General features: G+C 38.0%; 1 protein-coding gene across 1 annotated transcript in view; it reads right to left on the bottom strand.

Moving 5' to 3' along the window:
• LOC114654582 (nuclear factor of kappa light polypeptide gene enhancer in B-cells 1) overlaps positions 1–21,173 on the bottom strand; it is a 149,372-nt gene that overhangs the window by 101,074 nt on the left and 27,125 nt on the right. Inside the window, exon 2 of the mRNA XM_028805206.2 lies at positions 290–330. Within this exon, the coding sequence (XP_028661039.1) occupies positions 290–328 (39 nt within the window). The 5' untranslated portion in view covers positions 329–330. The remainder of the gene's footprint in view (positions 1–289; positions 331–21,173) is intronic.

Raw genomic sequence — 21,173 nt, 5'->3', positions numbered from 1 at the left:
CAAATTGTTCAATTCTGGTAATGGAACAATAGAATCTGTTAAAAATTGTATTTTCCAGTCCTGGCAGAAATCTTTCCCAGTTAAGAAACTAAAATCACACACAATATTAAAAGATTGTTTCTGAAACACTCAAACGTATTTATACAAGAGTCTAAATTTAGCAAATTACAGAAATCAATACAATAATTCTACCTTCTTGCCATTATTAGCAACATTTAAATATTATTTTGGTAACTTGTAAGACAATATCATTGTTAACATAATATGGAAAATATTTATTAATACTTACAGGGTGAGTAACTCCCAGATATACATCTTCATCGTTCATGTCTGGAAAACAGAACAATAAATTACTATTAGTTTTAACTCTTTTGTACATTTTTAAATCACACTTAATAAGGTAGTAACTATAAAAATACAGAATACATTTTCAAGAGGGCAGTTTGTTTTATTTACAGTTACATTATTCACTCAGTCAATATAGTCAGAAGAACAAAGCAATGGCCCAAATAGAATTTTTAGCTTCATATAAAGCATTTTAATCAGTAAGAGTATACTAATGCCATTAAAAAACTTCAAAACACACAAAATAAAGGAGCCTTCAGTTTATTTTTCTTTGATACAACCAAAGAGTACAATTTTACTCAGTTTTCTTTCAGACCTAAAATGTGTTTCATTCTTAATTAACATAAGGATTTTTCAACACACAAAGACTCATGATGTGCCAATCAACTTTTTTTCCAGTTATGATTTCAACAATTTATTCTGACAATCTCAATTTCATTTACAAGTATAAAGAACCTAATTTCAAATTTAAAATAACTTCTAAATGATAAAATACACTGCAATATGTTGTCCTCAAAATTTCACTACTGTTTTTGTCGATTGCTACATGCATTATTCAAGTCAACATCAATTCGGTAATATCCACACATTAACCTGTTCAGTTTAAACAATGTTAGGGCATGGTTATAAATTAATTGCTTCAAATCCTGCCATTAAATCACTGCTGTCATAAGTCTTCCTTTTTCCCATCCATCCTGCTCACAAGTCCATTTAGATATCAGAGCATAGACATTTTAAATGTACTGCATGATACTGCTGTCTCTAATCACCACAGTGTTTTAAGGAACAAAAAGTAATCTCTTGATCAATTTTCCATCCATATTTTTCATTCTCATTTGGCTTTAATTAAAATGCATGTTTCCCCCACTTTAGTTTTACCAGCGCTACAAACCCCCTTCCTCTTATTATATACTGGTCTCAGGTCAGATCCTTTATCTCTGTTGTTTTTCCTGAAGTGTAAAAAGACCACCATTATATATCAAAAACTTCATTTGTGAAAGACTTGAATAAGGTTTGCCCTTACACCACTTAAAACTACACCACTAGGCACTCACCCTCTGCTCTTTCTGGAGGAAGATTGACTATTGAAATAATATGCCAGCTTTCCTCTCCATCAAAATTACACTTCCCCTACTCCTTTTCTTGTTCTCCTCTTCTCTTTTCTGAAAGCAGAGTCACAATTTCCTAAACTGTGAGATGTGGAATTAGGATGGAAGACACTTGGCACCTTTCAAGTTGGCATTTGCAATCTTTTATGCCAAGGTCCTTCTAATAAGTGGATACTCTATTTTCTGTTTTGGGCTCAGTTTATCAGCATTCTTGAAAATATTGTTATATACAATATCTTGCCTGGCCAGGATGCCTCTTCATTCTATGGACTGAGGGAGCAAGCCTTGTCAAGACAGTACCTCCCCCGGAACGCTAGATGGCAGGCCCCCAAACCCCCGGGTTGCATCGGTGCCACGGGCATGGGATTTTGGAACTCAAGTCTGTTGGGGTCTGTGGCCACTGCAGTGGTTCCTGAGCCCATGTGGGCGGTTCTTCCACCACATCCAGAAGTGCAGCCGGAAATGGATCATAAAACACCTGGAGCACTTCCGGGTGGGCTATAAAAGGAGCCAGCAGCCACCACTCTGGGAGCCAGAGTCGGGAGGAAAGGGACTAAGCTTGCCGGAGAGGAGAAAAGGAAAAAAGAAAATATTGTTTGTGCTGTGCTTGGGACTGTGTTGTTGTGCTTGTGGGAATGGGGAAGACGTTTCAACAAGGGGGAAAAAGAAAATAAAGGCCCTGAGTGTTTTGAACCTTTGTCAGGGCTGACCTTTACAAAATTTTTGATGAGTCTGGACCTTGAATGTTTCAGCCGCCAAGAGGTCTTCTATCTCTTACTCTGTTCCCAAAAATCCCTCTGGAAGGTGAATTTTCAGAAAGTGAACCCAATAATATTTGTAATAATATTGATCTACAGTAATTTCTTATTGCATATCTGAAAGGTAGATTACCACTGTACTGCAGGTCTTCAGTGACTTCTAATAAACTTGTGCATGGACTTGATAAATTCTAATTTTTATTTTAAACCGAAAAATCATGATTGCACAATATTTTCATTGTATGTTACTAAACTATAAATTTACATTACAAAGTTGGAGTCACAGCCTCTAGGGTTTCAAACCAAAGTGCTTTCAAACCAGTTAGTATAACAACTGAAGCAAAACTTCTTCAAAAAAATTATTGTATTTAAAAAAATAAGCATATTTAATTTCAATTTAATTAAAATTATATGTAATAAAATACATAGAAAGGAAGTTGCTGTATGCAAAACAATCCTATAAAGAAAACAATAACAACAATTTGGAAAAAGTGCTTGTCACTGTAGTTAGACGCTGAAATTCCTGGACCCTGAAAATGTTACTATAGGCCACAATGAGACCCAAGCATACAGATCAGTCTTTTTTGGACAGAAGCCTAAAAGACCTCACAAGTCATGAACTTACAATACACAAAATTCTAGCTGTAAAAATTCCTGCTTCTGCCTCAATTATCAAGACGGCCTTTGGCAGGGTCATTTGTGATACCTTACCCAGTAAGTCTATCTGAAATGTAACACCCCACTTTCAATTAAAACTGTGGAAGTATACAATCAACTTGTAACGGCCACCCCTTACCCAGCCGGCAGCTACACTACCAAGACCTGTGGCCTGGATAAATTACTGAGATCAATCTACAAATACCAAGTCGTACCTCTAACAAATAATATTTTCCTCTCAATCAACAGTTTAAACACAAGCACACAAAAGCAGGTATGTAAAATAAGTGAATAAATATATTAAATGGAACACAATTACAAAACACTACTGCACCTTCCCCACGTAGAAAATATATATGTATATCCCTCCACCAAAGCACCAACGTGAAAACACCATATATATTATACTGTATATATACACACACACACACAATAACAAACCCTCCCTTGCCCGTCTAACATATAACAAACAACATGAAAAACAACAATGAATGAATTTGGAAATGATAATGATCATGAACTTGAGTCCGGGTATATTACTGTCCTGAATACGGATGACTGAAAGAATGGATATGTTTGAATCTCCCGGAAAATGGAACAATCTCACGGTGTTAGTCCTTGGCGTGTGGAGAATAATGACGTCCAACCCCAGGGTCTCTGGCGATGATTGAACTGAAGTAAATCCAGCAGAATGAAAAACAAACTGGATATAAAAGCACAATGTGAAAAATAGCAAGTAATGTTGGTTCGTTGTTGTAAATTGAAAACTCCGTCTTTCTCCTTCCCTTCCTCTCTCTTTTCCCTCCTGATTGTTTAAATAGTAACGAGCCGGATGTAATTGATTGTGAACAGGTGCTTTCGATCTTGGGGCTGCGGTCTCTCTCCATCATCCATCCCCTCTGTATTTATGGGGACAACATTCACTGACGCACACATTATAAACAGCAAACGGGATAATGGAAACAAAACGCACTCAGCACAAACGTTGAAAACACTATTACTATGTAGCCCCGCTACAAACTTGCTTATCCAAACACCATAAAAATATAAAAACTTGGAGAAAGTCAAATCAAAATCAACACGGCAACAAAATTGGGGGAGAAAAAAAAAAGCTTTCCCCTGCAACAAGAAAAGGCTATAACATGCAGCACCCAATGCAGACAACCCTCCATCAGCTAATTTTTCAAACATGTTGTGGTGCTCTACAGAAGATAAAGAGCTTGTCTTTCTATTTCCTCTAGTTCTCTAGGTACTGTAAGTACCTGTGACTCAGTCATTTACCAACAAGGGGGGCTCCGCCCCCTGCTCGCTTCGCACGCTTACCCCCGCCGTTGGGTATCCTGAAATACATTAGTCGAGCTCGTTCGTCTTGGAGCCGTGCCCGCCCTGCTTGCGGCATTTCAGACGCGCGTTGTAGGTGCTTGCGTTCATTGATTTTATCCAGCCGGGCTCGTGTTTGTATATCCGTCAGTCGAGCTCGTTCGTTTTGAACCCGTGCCTGCTTTGCTTCCGCAGTTTCAGACGCGCGTTGTAGGCGCCTGCGTTCATTGATCTTATCTAGGCGGGCTCGTGTTTGTATCGTTGAGCTGTATTGTGTTTGAATTCGGTGTAAAGAGTTCAGCGGTTTGTACAATCCCAAGCAGCACATTACTCCTAACTTCACGCCGCAGTAGTGCCACTCACAATATGGCGGTGACGCCTGCGCCCTTCGTACTCTCTTTGTGGACCTGTGGGGCCGCCGTAGCCTCTTCCGTTTGAATCCGGGCTGCAGTGCAGAATCCTCTTTTTCCCATGGCTGTGTTGGTAGTCGTTAGCTATGGGCGCCTTGTTGCTTCATTTCTCATTCACGTCAGTTGAGCTGTTTCGTTGTTGGGCCGTGAGTCCTTCGTTCACGGTGGATACAACTTCGATTTCGGTTTATGAGACGTGTGCTGTACGCGCCTGCGCAGTACATCTCATGGTCCCATCGCCGTGTACCTGCGTCCATGCCATCCGGTTTAGTTAGTAAACCTGTGTCCATGCCATCTGGTTTACCATTCTTGGTTAGTAATATGGATGTTATCTCTCTGCTGTTATGAATGACTTACATGAGATAATGTAATGCAGTATATATTATGCTTTATGTATATGCTCATAATTTGTAAAGTTTGTAATTGCATTTGCCTATGAATTTTTTACAGTGTTCTGAGCCTATACGGTGAAAAAAATTAAAACTGAATTGAATTAAACGGAGGACCTAGGCACAATCTGGACCAAGTGGGCAAGCTCTTTGTTCTTGCACAGATATCTAGGAGATCAAGGAAGTTTTTTTTTTTTTTTATCAATAAAGTCTACATGTGCTTTTTTAACTTAGAAAAAAGATTATGACCTCATACCCATGTTGAAGGTGCCCTGGGGATTTCTGCTGTATGTCGTTTTGTCACTAAATCTGCAGAAAGAGAGTCATATTTGCATACTTGCAACTCTTTTCACTACAGATGTAGTACTCCATTAACTTGTTTCTTCAACATAACAATAATAAAAATAATAATAATAATAAATGCTACATTTTATTTATATAGCACCTTTCCTATGCTCAAGGCACTTAAAAGTCTATGCCAATTTATTTTTTATAATTCGCTATCCTAAATACTAATAATTTCTATTTTAGAGTTGCAGAGTGTTATAGCCTTTTTTGACAAAAACCCAGGACAGGCTGCCAATAGCCCAATTAACAATTAAATTGGTAATTGTTTGTTCATTTCAGAGAAATACTTCTACAATCAATTTTTTTTTTTTTTTTTTTTAAACACACATCCTGATCAGAACAAACTCAATTGATTATCTAACAATAAAATAATGCCAATCTTACTTAAAATAGTTCAAGTTCAAGCACTTTATTGTCATTGTGTAACACAACGAAATTACTTTTTGTGACAGCCCCAAGGTGCATTTAAAGAAAAGCCAAATAATTCCAAATATGTCGTATACAGTGTTAAGTGATCAAGTAACCAGAGCAAATTATTATTGCTCAAAGTACAGCAGCATAAATTGTTATTGCACCTGTTAATGAATAGTACATTACATATTATATATTGTACTAGGGGGCTTCGCTCGCCAACCCCTGGTGTCGGGTAACCCGAAATACATTGATGTATGTATGAGATATATTGGAGTGTAAAGGTGTAGATGATGAACAACGCTCGCCAACCCCTGGTGTTGGGTAACCCGAAATACACTGATGTATGTATGAGATATATTGGAGTGTAAAGGTGTAGATGATGAACAAAGGAAGTAAAGAACCCATAGCATGGCACATTAGAAATATTTATTGGAATACTTCGTTTTGTATATCTAGAAATGAGAGCACTCCATCCTTCTTGGCCAGTTGGAAACAAAATGGGGTATGTCAAAGTATCAAGTTTTGGAAAACAAATGTCTATGCGTTGGAAGATAGGTTTGTTGGTTCCATCAGGACGTAAATGCAGGACAATATCGCGGTCAAATGGAGGCTCACCATCTTTACTTTGAAAGACAATTGCAACTTCATTAACAATGGGAAGATTGTATCGTCTTGGATCTTGTTCTTTGTCCTTTATTAACACTAAAGCAATTGTAGTTGGCGCTACACCTTCTGCTTCTGCTTTTGTATTGGCCTCTCTTTCAACCTCATGTAGCATTTTTATAGACTTAGCTAATTGGTTATTGTTTATGACTTCAGCGACGTTTCTCATTATCAGCTCTGTGCATTACTTGTTTTCAGGAAGGTTCATTCGTTGATAGATTGCGTCATCTGGATCTAACACTTAGATCTGTGCATATTTGCGTTCGTGATTTGGCTCAGGGTGCACTGTTCCAATCCGATGTAATATTTGTCCACATACGTGAAAGCAGTATGGGCCATTGCCAGCTGGTGGCCTGATATTTACCCCGGTAGATGCAAAAGCAAATGAACTATTGTAGGATCTAATGCAGTCCATAAAGTTTTTACTTTCGGGTACATTGTTAGTTAGAAGCTTCCGTAGATATTCAGGATATTCATCTAAAGGAGGCAGTCTAACCTGCTCCTTTTGACAACAACGTGTAAACGCATTTGTTGTATTGCCAGTTGTTTCTTCAGGGAAGTTAAGTGTATGACAATGACAGCAAATGATATTCATTAATCCTAATGAATGTTCATTAATAGTGGACTCATTACAGAATGCGTTGTCAGCTAATTGGCGGAATTGTTTAGCAGCTGTTTGTCGTTCCTTTCTTTGCCGTTATCTATTGCCTCTGCTGTTTGAGAGGCGCGTTGTAGGCGCCTGCATTCATTAATTGTATTCAGGCAGGCTCGTTTCTGTATGTCCGTTAGTTGAGATGTTTTGTTTTGGAGCCATGACTCCTTTGGTTGCGTTGTTTGAGAAGCGCGTTGTAGGCGCCTGCGTTCATTGTTTTTATCCTCCGTTAGTCGAGCTGTTTGGTTTTGGAGCCGAGACAGTTTTGCTTCCGCGGTTTCAGACGCACGTTGTAGGCGCCTACGTTTATTTTTTTTATCCATGCGGGCTCATATTTGTAGCTCCGTTAGTTGAGCTGGATCGTTTTGGAGCTGTGACTGTGACTCCATTAGTTATCCGTTGTCTACCGTTAGTAATATGGATAATTGCACTTACCGTTAATACGGAGCGTTTTCTGTGGTTGTACTGTTAATAATGCATCACTGTAATGTGATTCACATATGCTATACGGTTTGGACGTGTGAGGATGCCGTATGTTTAATACGGAGAGTTCGTTTATTCTTATTACCCGGACCATGCTGTGTAGTGTGGACATTTAGTTCAGAAGCGCGTTGTAGGCGCCTGCGCCTTTCGTACTATCTTTGTGGACCTTTGCGGACTCCGTAGTGTCTTCCGTTTCACTCTGGGGGTGCAGTGCAGAATCCTCTTTTCTGTGTGGCTGTGGCGTTAGTCGTTATCTATGGGCGCGTTGTTGCTTCATGTCTTATTTACGTTAGATGAGCTCTTTCGTTTTTGAGCCGTGACTCCTTCGTCCGCGGTGGATCAGACTTCGCTTGCGGTTTATGAGACACGCGCTGTAGGCGCCTGCGCACTATGTCTCCTGGGTCCATCGCCGTGTACCTGCGTCCGTGCCTTCCGGTTTACCATTCTCGGTTAGTAATATGGATTACATTAGTATATTGCACATTACCAATACAGCTTATTGCACATGTTCAATTAAAAATGATCTCAGACTGAGGAGATTCAGAGTTCAGAAAGTTTATGGCAGATGGGAAAAAGCTATTTTTTAGTCTGTTTGTGTGTACACGGATTGACCTAAAGCGTCTGCCTGACAGGAGGAGCTGAAACAAAGAATTTCCAGGATGAGTTTTGTCCTTGAGAATGTTTTTGGCCCTTCTCATACAGCGACTCTTATACAAGAGTTCGAGTAATGGCAGTTCTGTCCCAATAATGGCCTCTGCTATTTTTATGACAAAATAACAGAAAAACTAGCTTTTAACAAGATATGCAAACTTATTTATTAGTTCAAAACAAACACGCATGCATTATGAAGCTTGTGTACCCCAGTTCAGGTTTATTGCCATGTGTACATAGTAAAATGAAATTCTAACATGCACATCTCCTCAAACATTTGACAATAATGCAACAACAAAAAGACACAAACAAAAAGGGCCAGTTTAGAATCTCTAATTAACCTAACACATCAAATACAGTAGTTTATTTAAAAGATTGTTACTAAAAATGGAATCTTTGCAATTCCGTATTTTTTCTTTTGTTTAAGGACCATAAAGAAAATACTGTCATAACCTTGACATGTATTTCTTTAAGTATAACAATATAAAAAATAAAAAAATATTTGGAAATCCCCAACATTTCCTCTTGGGCATTTAGCTTGAATTTTTACAACATTCTTAACCTTCACGGGGAAAAATGTATGTCTCATTTCAGCTTGTGTAATAATAAAAAGCAAAATGTCTCATAAGGTAGTTTACATCATCACTGAACAAACCGGTAGTTCATTTTTGAATCCTTTATGTTTGGGTTAATCATTTTAATAAAATCTACTACTGAAACCATCTACAAATGTAGATATTTTGTTACAGATTTCTAAAATAACTATGGTAAAAGGTCCAGGAAACATGCATTGTATTTAAAGTTTTTTCTGTCTATTTTTTGTATCTATTTTTTTTTTTTTACATCTTTGAAGAGTTAATTATTAGTTGTTGTATAGCTCTTTTGTTTTTGTAATTTCCATTTTACTACCAATCCTGCATTGGATTTTTACAGTTTACAAAATTATGAACATTTCTTAGAAAAGGTACTTGGTATTTCCACCAACCACATTACACAATCTCCTTAGTAAAGTATTACAAACCCTATGATAATTGTGATGTAAAGATAGGAAAATGGGTGAAAGATACTATGAAATAATGCCTAGGTGTGTCATAAAAGGAGACAAAACAGTCCTTCCGCACTAGTGCACTAAGCCACTTGGGAGCTAAAAAAATGAATCAGGTCATTAATGCACTAAGATGATACTTCTGTGGAAAAAACAATTCATAACTTTTTTTTTTTTTTTTTTTTAAGATAGAAATACTACTATATGGAAATAGTAATAATATTATATATATATATATATATATATATATATATATATATATATATATATATATATATATATATATATGATTAACAGAAAGTTTATTATTACCTGAATATTACATGGCTCTGTAGCTGTGTGCAATGAGTGAGTGAGCTGAACGACTTCCGGCCTGTTGCTCTGACGTCACATGTGATGAAGACCACGGAGCGGCTGCTGCTTCACCACCTAAGGCCACAGGTCCGCCACTCCCTCGACCCTCTACAGTTCGCAGACTAGGAGAAGGTGGGAGCGGAGGATGCCATCATCTACACGCTACACCAATCCCTCTCCCACTTGGACAGAGGCAGTGGTGCAGTAAGAATTATGTTTCTAGACTTCTCTAGCGCCTTCAACACCATCCAACCTCTGCTCCTTAGGGACAATCTGACAAAGATGGGAGTAGATTCATACCTGGTGGCATGGATCGTGGACTATCTTACAGACAGACCTCAGTATGTGCGTCTCGGGAACTGCAGGTCTGACATTGTGGTCAGCAACACAGGAGCGCCGCAGGGGACTGTACTTTCTCCGGTCCTGTTCAGCCTATATACATCAGACTTCCAATACAACTCGGAATCCTGCCACGTGCAAAGGTTTGCTGACGACACTGCTATCATGGGCTGCATCAGGAATGGGCAGGAATGGGAGGAGTATAGGAACTTAATCAAGGACTTTGTTAAATGGTGCGACTCAAACCACCTACAACTGAACACCAGCAAAACCAAGGAGCTGGTGGTGGATTTTAGGAGGACCAGGCCTCTCATGGACCCCGTGATCATCAGAGATGACTGTGTGCAGAGGGTGCAAACCTATAAATACCTGGGAGTGCAGCTGGATGATAAATTGGACTGGACTCTCAATACTGATGCTCTGTGTAAGAAAGGACAGAGCCGCCTATACTTCCTTAGAAGGCTGGTGTCCTTCAACATCTGCAATAAGATGCTGCAGATGTTCTATCAGACAGTTGTGGCGAGTGCCCTCTTCTACGCAGTGGTGTGCTGGGGAAGCAGCATAAAGAAAAGAGACGCCTCACGCCTGGACAAACTGGTGAGGAAGGCAGGCTCTATTGTAGGCACAGAGCTGGACAGTTTGACATCCGTGGCAGAGTGACGGGCACTGAGCAGGCTCCTGTCAATCATGGAGAATCCACTGCATCCACTAAACAGTATCATCTCCAGACAGAGGAGCAGCTTCAGCGACAGACTGTTGTCAATGTCCTGCTCCACTGACAGACTGAGGAAATCGTTCCTCCCCCACACTATGCGACTCTTCAATCCCACCCAGGGGGGGGTAAACGTTAAAATTATACAAAGTTATTGTCTGTCTGTATACCTGCATTGTTATCACTCTTTAATTTAATATTGTTCTTTATCAGTATGCTGCTGCTGGAGTATGTGAATTTCCCCTTGGGATTAATAAAGTATCTATCTATCTATCTAATGAGTTTTCCGGAGAACATTGCAATACCTATTTAAATTCAGTACATTCTGGAATATTAATACAATTAATTTTTAGCTCTTTAAACATTTAAAAAACTCTGGGGTAGGGGTTGAATTCTGGTGTGTTACGTTTGACTTGATTGTCATATTTTCTTTGTTGTATAAGTTACACTTGATTGTATGGAATGTTATTTTCTTCAAATAAAATTAATAAAAAAATTAAAACTAGTTAGTGAAATCTTTTCATTTTAAGGAAATAGAAACTACTAGCCTATTTTAAAGTATTTATTTCATTGCATATTTTCTTTATAATGTTTGACAGTCAACTACTACTGGTTTTGCAATTTAATGTCAACTAAAATTAATGCCAGTGAAAGTGACACTACAGTATATGATCAAGGCAATGTTTCTTGTATTTTTGACATTACTGAATAACTTTGTAAAGATAACAGTAAAATCTTAAAATCTCTTTCTACCATTTAGAAGAAAAAAAAAAAGAGGCAGATTTTTAATATGATTACTCTGAAGTATCAAATTACATTTCCATTTTATCATGATGATAATCCAAAAAAGGAATCCAGATAAGCCACTTTTGAATCTAATCATACCTTGAAGAACTGTCTAAAACATTAGTTCATATTTATGTCTTTAAAGTTTTAAATCCAATGGCAACAGTGACGTTCTAATGTTCTTTTTTTAACAACACAATGTACAGGTATGAGCCCCTTGTGTCTCATACCTGTACAAGACAAAATCATCAAAAAAAACCAAAAAAAAACAAAGATTTCTGCTGCAATTTATTAGAAATGGGTGAACTTTCTGGATTAATGCTCTGGATCTGTTGATTACTATTTTGATCCATATAAAGTGTGTTGCAGAATAGCTGGAATTTTATAGGAAACTTTAATTGATGGCCCAGCCTACAATTAAATTACTTAAATTTTATTAGGAAAGCAGCTGAATATTTATGAGAAATTACATGCTTAAAATCGAATGAAAGCATGCATCCGAATGAGGGATAGTGACTCAAGCAATCTGTTCATTTTGTCTTCTTTCTATTAAACAGTGCTTGAATGAACCATACCTGATAGAGGAGAGTACAGCATGTTTTGACTGCTTTGTCTGTCATATTTTCAACAACACACTTATGTCAGATCACTTTAATCATCTAATGTTTTTTTTTTTTTATCTTTATACCTATTTACTGATTATTAATAGGTTGTTGAAAAGCTGTAGAATGAGGATGAAGCTGGGTACGTTCACATAGTTCTTTCTTGATAACAGCATCAGAACTTATTCAAAGTGCTAATAGCTCTGTTGACTGCCTTCTGAACAGAAATATTCTTCTAGAATGTCCAGTTTCTTGTCCAAATTTTCAACACAGAAAATTGTTTTCTCCATATAATTAGCTACTGTAAAACCCCAAGCACAAGATAGTGGTGGAGGAGAAAGTGAAGACAAAACTGTTGGCCATTATAAACTATGCTGCACATCATCTCTGTGACACACTATGTCACACTCTGATTGCTCTCTTATCTTTAGCTAAGTCAGAACTTTTTTCTTCTTTTTATTAATTCTTATGCCTGTATTTTGTTGTTGTTTTTTGTTTCTTTGTAGCCTTTGTCGATTTTTGTAAAGCGTTTGACTCAGTTGATCGAATTGCCCTGTGGGACATCCTGAGGGATCGCGGGATCCCCTCAGAGTTAATGAATATCATGAGCAGCCTGTACACTGGTACTGTGAGTGCTGTGCAGCGTGGAGGCAGAACCTCTGTGTCTTTCCCAGTTGATTCTGGGATTAGTCAGGGGTGTGTTCTTGCTCCTACTCTCTTCAATGCTTGTATGGACTGGGTGTTGGGCAAGGTCACTGGAAAGAAGTGTGTGGTGCTCCCGATATCTATGCAAAAGGACGAAGGTCCAAGTTTTTGGAGTCCTGGTGCTTCCTGTCTTGCTATATGGTTGTGAGACATAGATGCTATCCAGTGACCTGAGACAAAGACTGGACACCTTTGGTACTGTGTGTCTCTGGAAAATCCTTGGGTACCGTTGGTTTGACTTTGTGTCAAATAAGTGGTTGCTCATGGAGTCCCGAATGAGGCACATTACCTGCATTGTGAGGGAGCATCAGTTACGGCACTACGGCCATGTGGCGCATTTCCCAGAGGATGATCCAGCTCGTAGGATCCTCATTGTTGGGGACCCGAGAGGCTGGACCAGGCCAAGGGGTCGCCCACGTAACATATGGCTGTGGCAGATACAGGGTAATTTTCGGAGGGTGGGATTGGACCGTGTGTCTGCCTGGGGGGTTGCCAACTGGGATCCCGATAAGTTTCGTCATGTGATGGGTGTGGCAACGCACTGTACCAGTGCATGCTCCCCAACGTGACTTGACTTGGTTGCAATATTTCTCTACCAGTCTAAATTTCCCCTTGGGACAATATGAGGACCTTTTATATTATAATCTACTACAAACCAGTGAGGATTTTTTAATAGCGACAATTTTGAGTTTTATATTGCATGCTATATTAATACTGTATAAGAATATTATGTAATACTGCAAAAAGATGATAGATTTGTATTTGTTATAAAATAAAATCCTACAAGAACATATAATGCATCCCTAGAAATCTTTAAACAAATCCAAGAAGTGCACGTATTAAACCAAAATATGTCATAACTGTACTTCTTTAGTCATCCATCCATCCTTTTTCCAACCCGCTGAATCCAGCAGAGATTAATTGTTCATTATTTTTATGACTGTTTATTTAAAGGAAAATGTAGATGCATACAGTAATACAAATATAGAAAACAAAGATACAGACTCACAGGACAAATAAAATCACTAGATAGATGTACAAAAAAAAAAATTTTTTAATAAATAAATAAATGTATAATGTGCAGAAAGAGCAAAATGAACATAAAGAATATAAAAATTTACTCTAGGACATCAGGAGAAAGCATTTCATTGCCTGATATCAGCAAGCAGATATTGAGGAATGAGTCTGTGGCTAAAACTGTTCCAAGAGAGCACTTCCTGGAAGGGATTTTTCATAATGGCATTCAATTTTACCACAATTCTCTTTTCTACAACAGCTTTTAGTGCATTCAGGGTTATCCCTGTAATTGTCTGTTCAGGCATTTTGCGTCTTTTAAACTCTTAGCCAATCCTTAAACAGGTTGCTACTCAGATGACTACAGTAATGCTAAAATTCATAATTTTAACAGAATGGATAAAGAGAAAAATTTTGCAACTGAGCAGCTTTAGAGTGTAAAAAAAGAAAGAAAGAAAACTTGCAAACTGCAATTTCCCAGCATCTTGCATTTTTAGTCAAATTTATGGTTTCAACATGCCAGTTCTTAATGGCATTGGGCACAAGCCAGGGACCATTCCAAAACACCTACATAAGAGTTGAGCCACAGAATTGGAACCAGATGCATTGTTCATTTAATTCAGGTTCACTAAACTTAATAAATATAGCCATTCACAATTTAAAACTGCTTTGTCTAATAAAAAGCTCAGGTATTTCCTTTCTTGCACTTGCTGTCTGACATGGATATTTGGAAGTACTTCTTTTGGTTTTACATACATACAAAGCCAAGGCAACAAAATTCAGCCTCCCCAAGTTTTGAGATTATTATAAAAGAAAAGATTTTGCTTATTGTTAAAATGCAATGGTGAACTTTGTTTAACATAAATCTATTAAATGCAATGCAAATATCACAACAATTGCAAACGGCGCATAAAAAAATGTATTAATAAATATGAATGTTTCTTGTCATAAGTGTGGATGTCCTGGGCACAGACAAAATGTCAGTCTCCTACTAACTGATTAATCATCAATTTAATAAATTAGTCACCACAGCACAGCGCATGGTCTTTAAAATTACGCACAGAAACTTTCTATATTATCAGAGCTGAGTAAGAAACAGTAATCAAAGCCTTGCTTCCCCCCACCTTAATGAACTAATTAATTTAGGAAAAGAAATAAATAAAACATAATGCAAAATTAATCTTTACAGCCAACTAATATGTGATTAAAAATGTAAATTTAGAAAGTGAAAAGCAAACTAAACAAACAAAAGACAGCTACTCTACAAGAGGGTTTCTCTCAGTCACACATGACCTGTAAATCCATATAAAACATTAAGACAGTGGCAAACTAATTGAATATTAAAACCACTGATAAAGCTATAACAACTGAAAAATGTAAAATACTACTATTACACTTACTAGCTCTGCATCTCTCTCTGAAAATGTACCCTTCTGTACTCCAAGATTTACCAATTGGAAAAAATGAGTCGAACCTAGTCAGTTTGGTAAGACTCCCAACGGAGTAAATTTAGGTGTTGCCATCTTTGCTTGCACACCTCAATCACTCCTCCATATTAAAACTAACCAGTGTTTTTAAATATATCCCTCTACATTGCAAGAGAAGGCACCTACTTCTAGTTAGTGCAAGCAAGTTAATATTTTATTTAGATGCTGCCTACACACATACAGTTAAGTAGTCTGATTACTGGAATAAAAGCGCTGTGGCAAGTAATCAGAGGATAACTGATACAGTAATTACTAAGTACCATGCATGGATGCATCTTGTTTCTTTGTTCCTGTGGGGACCAGCTGAACTGTAAAGCTGCAATAAAGATTAAATAATTTATCCTTTTTTTTTTTTTTAATTAAAGAATCCTGTACTCATTATGCGATGAAAGTTAACACAGTTCATATACAGTATAAAACCATGTCTGTGAAGGTTACTTAAGATATTTATCCTACTATTATACATGAAATGTTGCTTCTTTATTGATTTATTTGATTTTACTAAATTTCCCCATTGGGACAAATAGACTACTAACTAACTAATTAATTAACTAATGATTTTCTACAGATTTACTCCTGTAAGTACCAGAATTGACAACTTGTTTTCTTATTTAAAACTGATATGTATCTACCAAACAAATTAATCAAGATGATAAGTGTTTGCTCTATTAAACAGTATTTTTAAGATTTCAGTTAAAGCCTTACCTGTACAGCTCTGTATTCCTCATTTCCTGACTGAGTTATCTCTGCTCAATAACTTCACCAAAAATAACGTTAACAGCCTGTTTAAAATACTAAATTGCTATATTTCTTAAACATCGTTACAATATATCTGTCACAACAACCTCGCCAATAGTACTGTCTTTTTGTCAGCTTTAAAATCGTGTATGAAAATGTTGGTTTTCACCAGCAAAGTCTTAACATGAACACCTGAGGATATGAAGTTACACTGCATACCACAGACTGCAGGGATGCTCAACTAAAGTCCTGGAATTCAGCAATTTTTTCCCCCCAACCAATTTCTTAATTTGACAAATTTCCTATTAATTGAACTCATGCTTTAATCAAGCAACTTGCTCTCTGTCAACTTCCTCAGAATTAATAATAAGAGCTTTATTTCTCTTTGCAATATAGTAAGTAGCTTACCTCTGTTATAACTTTTAGTACACACAGGAGACTCTTCATTTTGTATTTTTTTGGTTTTGTTTTAATTCACTTCAATGACTACTCAAAAATATATTTTTGTTTCCTTTTATCATGTAGAAAAAAATGCATTGCATTTTTCAGATGACATGTCACAAATATTAGCACTACTTTAAAGAATTCAGTACCAAATGGCATATAACAGGGGCATAGCAACCAGATAGACACACATAGACACTTGTCCTTTTTATTAATGTAGATTAGATACTTTAAAAAATATGTAAAACAATAGGAAAAAATTAAAAATTGAAAGACTGAGCTTTTACCTTTTTTGTATTGGTTTCTCAAGATAAAGGAAAATGAAACTGAACATTTGCTCCTGGTGAGCTTGCTAACACACGATAAAAACTGATAATGACAGCAACTGATGAAAACTCAGGTTTACATTCGAGTATGTGTCATACATTTGCATCATGTGTTTCTGCTAACAGTATAGTCATGTTAAATGAGTTATGCCTGCTTTGCATTGCTTTGTGTCAAACTTCAATGGCTAACGTAGGCGTGATTTCAATATACAGTGCATCCGGAAAGTATTCACAGCGCATCACTTTTTCCACATTTTGTTATGTTACAGCCTTATTCCAAAATGGATTAAATTCATTTTTTTCCTCAGAGTTCTACACACAACTCCCCATAATGACAACGTGAAAAAAGTTTACTTGAGGTTTTTGCAAATTAATTAAAAATAAAAAAAACTGAGAAATCACATGTACATAAGTATTCACAGCCTTTGCTCAATACTTTGTCGATGCACCTTTGGCAGCGATTACAGCCTCAAGTCTTTTTGAATATGATGCCACAAGCTTGGCACACCTATCCTTGGCCAGTTTCGCCCATTCCTCTTTGCAGCACCTCTCACGCTCCATCAGGTTGGATGGGAAGCGTCGGTGCACAGCCATTTTACGATCTTTCCAAAGATGTTCAATCGGATTCAGGTCTGGTCTCTGGCTGGGCCACTCAAGGACATTCATAGAGTTGTCCTGAAGCCACTCCTTTGATATCTTGGCTGTGTGCTTAGGGTCATTGTCCTGCTGAAAGATTAACCGTCATCCCAGTCTGAGGTCAAGAGCGCTCTGGAGCAGGTTTTCATCCAGGATGTCTCTGTACATTGCTGCAGTCATCTTTCCCTTTATCCTGACTAGTCTCCCAGTTCCTGCCGCTGAAAAACATCCCCACAGCATGATGCTGCCACCACCATGCGTCACTGTAGGGATGGTATTGGCCTGGTGATAAGCGGTGCCTGGTTTCCTCCAAACATGATGCCTGGCATTCACACCAAAGAGTTCAATCTTTGTCTCATTAGACCAGAGAATTTTCTTTCTCATGGTCTGAGAGTCCTTCAGGTGCCTTTTGGCAAACTCCAGGTGGGCTGCCATGTGCCTTTTATTAAGGAGTGGCTTCCATCTGGCCACTTTACCATACAGGCCTGATTGGTGGATTGCTGCAGAGATGGTTGTCCTTCTGGAAGATTCTCCTCTCTCCACAGAGGACCTCTGGAGCTCTGACAGAGTGACCATCGGGTTCTTGGTCACCTCCCTGACTAAGGCCCTTCTCCCCCGATCACTCAGTTTAGATGGTTGGCCAGCACTAGGAAGAGTCCTGGTGGTTTCGAACTTCTTCCACTTACGGATGATAGAGGCCACTGTGCTCATTGGGACCTTCAAAGCAGCAGAAATTTTTCTGTAACCTTCCTCAGATTTGTGCCTCAAGACAATCCTGTCTCGGAGGTCTACAGACAGTTCCTTTGACTTCATGCTTGGTTTGTGCTCTGACATGAACTGTCAACTGTGGGACCTTATATAGACAGGTGTGTGCCTTTCCAAATCATGTCCAACCAACTGAATTTACCACAGGTGGACTCCAATTAAGCTGCAGAAACATCTCAAGGATGATCAGGGGAAACAGGATGCACCTGAGCTCAATTTTGAGCTTTATGGCAAAGGCCGTGAATACTTATGTACATGTGCTTTCTCAATTTTTTTATTTTTAATAAATTTGTAAAAAATCTCAAGTAAACTTTTTTCACGTTGTCATTATGGGGTGTTGTGTGTAGAATTCTGAAGAAAAAAATTAATTTAATCCATTTTGGAATAAGGCTGTAACATAATAAAATGTGGAAAAAGTGATGCTCTGTGAATACTTTCCGGATGCACTGTAAAGATCAGATTTGATTATTTTCTCCCTCATTGTCAGTTTATCATAAATGCCCATTTGCCAAATTTAATTTTGTTCCCCTTCTTTGAATCTCCATCATCCAGAATTCCCTCTTGGTCCAAACATGATTGTACTTCATACACAAGATCTTTATTGACCTCTGATATAGTCATCATATTTTAAATATAGCTAAATGTTAAACTACATGCTTTAGAAAAATATTTTTTTGAGATTTGCATTATCTCAAGAGGGCAGCACGGTGGCGCAGTGGGTAGCGCTGCTGCCTCGCAGTTGGGAGACCTGGGGACCTGGGTTCACTTCCCGGGTCCTCCCTGCGTGGAGTTTGCATGTTCTCCCCGTGTCTGCGTGGGTTTCCCCAGGGCGCTTCCGGCCTAGTGTGTGCTTGGTGTGTGGGTGTGTGTCCTGCAGTGGGTTGGCACCCTGCCCGGGATTGGTTCCTGCCTTGTGCCCTGTGTTGGCTGGGATTGGCTCCAGCAGACCCCCGTGACCCTGTGTTCGGATTCAGCGGGTTGGAAAATGGATGGATGGATGGATTATCTCAAGACTGCAAGTATTGTTATCCTAAGAAAATTAATCCTTCTCACTCAGCTTAGTTTGCTAACTTCTCAAAAATTACAATATAGGTAGTATGGGAGTCTGACACAGCAGAATAATAAGGGTCAGAGTTGAGTGTCCCTTTTTTGTTGTACTGTATAAACCCGTTTAACAACTAAAGCTTCTGGCATTTTTTTCTGTGAGGATTACTTCAGCTTTGTGATGTGACCAATCTTTTGGCTACTTCCGTATTCTGAAACCAGTTTTAAGCACAGACACACACCATTTTCAAAACCTTTGTTCTACCTTTGCTTTTAATATACTATCATCGGGATAACTAACCAGTCACATGACAGTACGTGTCCATACAACTGAAGGTTAGGTGGCTTAGATATCCTTTGAAGAAGATAATTAAAATAAGCCCAGTAAAAGAGAAATGTGTAAAGCTTAATAGTGAAGGAGAAGAACAGATGCTTCAAGCAATAGAATTCCACCTATGTTTCTCCCTGACTGGACACAAAACCTAATCCATAGTAAACTCTTATTTTTTTTTTTTTATTTTTGATTATATTAGCTTGTATCTTTGTTTGTCTGCGAAACAGGTTTATGTTCTATCTACTGCATTTCTTCCCAGGTTTCCTGTGCTTCCATTCTGTGTTGTTATAATCTTATCCAAAGTGAAGTACAGCTAAATTCTATATGGGATTAATCTAAACTGGGCAACTGAAGGCACGGAGATTGAACCTGATTGAGCCCTCTCTCCTGAAATTGTCTTAATTTGACAATAAAATCAAGGTGATGTCCTGGAAGGAAGGAAGGAAGGAAGGAAGGAAGGAAGGACATGCAAATTGCAGACTGTCCAAGAAAAGACTGGACAGTGAAACTGAGGTGTAAGTTCTAGACACATCAACAGTAACAGAAACACCAGACATACATGTTAATAACTACTTTTAATTTCAATAAGAGGAAGGTGTGGTTGTATTTGGATGCGTTTTATTGATGATCATCTCACCAAACTGAAAATCTGTACAAGACATTCAAATCAAGAGTTGAGCAGCACACATGCATACAAATATAACATCCTATGTTGTCTTGTCCCCACAAAATGTTATGAAATGATAAGAGTTCTTTATTTATTTTATTTTTTTTAATATGTCTCACATTTTTTATATCTATTTTCCTGTTGGCTTCTTTATATTATTTGCTCTACCACTTCATAATTTTTACATTTATGTTTCCCAATGTGTTCCTACAAATGCCAAGTCTCTTGATATCTTGATTCTTCTAATTGCTGGGCTGGTTAGTAAGGTTACAAGGTGGTACTTTCACAGTTTGTTTCCTTAATGTTTTCATGACATACTGCACAGTGATGAGAGAGTTACCTGTGATGAATGCCCAGTGATCACTGTTTGGAAAGGATGAAACAAAATCACAAGTAACTACAATCCTGAACTGGATAAGGAAGTTAGAAAATTAATGAATGCAATGAATGTGTTTTGTTGTGTTACGATAAATAGTCTGACCACAAAACCATTTTAATCTCTATTATTAAGGCATACTCACAATCGCTAAGCAGGTTGCCAAAGTAACATTCATGTAGCCATTGGGCTGGGCTATTGTATATATTATGTGATACTGCGCATATCTGTAAAAATTTATCAGCGGCACAGGCCAACATTATAGCTTAGTGGCTAATACACTGTCCTGCTCAGTGTTGATTACAATTCCCACCTCTGATTTACTGTGTGGTAATAAGCAAGTCAATTAATTTCCCTGTGCTCTAAATGTTTATATACACACACTCACAGTATACACATACAGTACATAAACAGTATATTATATATACACACATGCTTTATCATCTCCTTCATCAGTCAATACTGCTCCCCAGCCCGGATTTGCCTGAGCTCCTTCAATGTACAGTGGAACCTCGGTTTAAGACCATAATTCGTTCCAAACCTCTGGTCGTAACCTGATTTGGTCGTGACCCAAGGTAATTTCCCCCTAGGATTGTATGT

Source organism: Erpetoichthys calabaricus, chromosome 7 (assembly GCF_900747795.2).
Source record: "Erpetoichthys calabaricus chromosome 7, fErpCal1.3, whole genome shotgun sequence".
NCBI classification, from domain to species: Eukaryota; Metazoa; Chordata; class Cladistia; order Polypteriformes; family Polypteridae; genus Erpetoichthys; species Erpetoichthys calabaricus.
The sequence above is the reverse complement of the archived record's forward strand: the minus strand, read 5'-3'. Positions and strand labels throughout refer to the sequence as shown.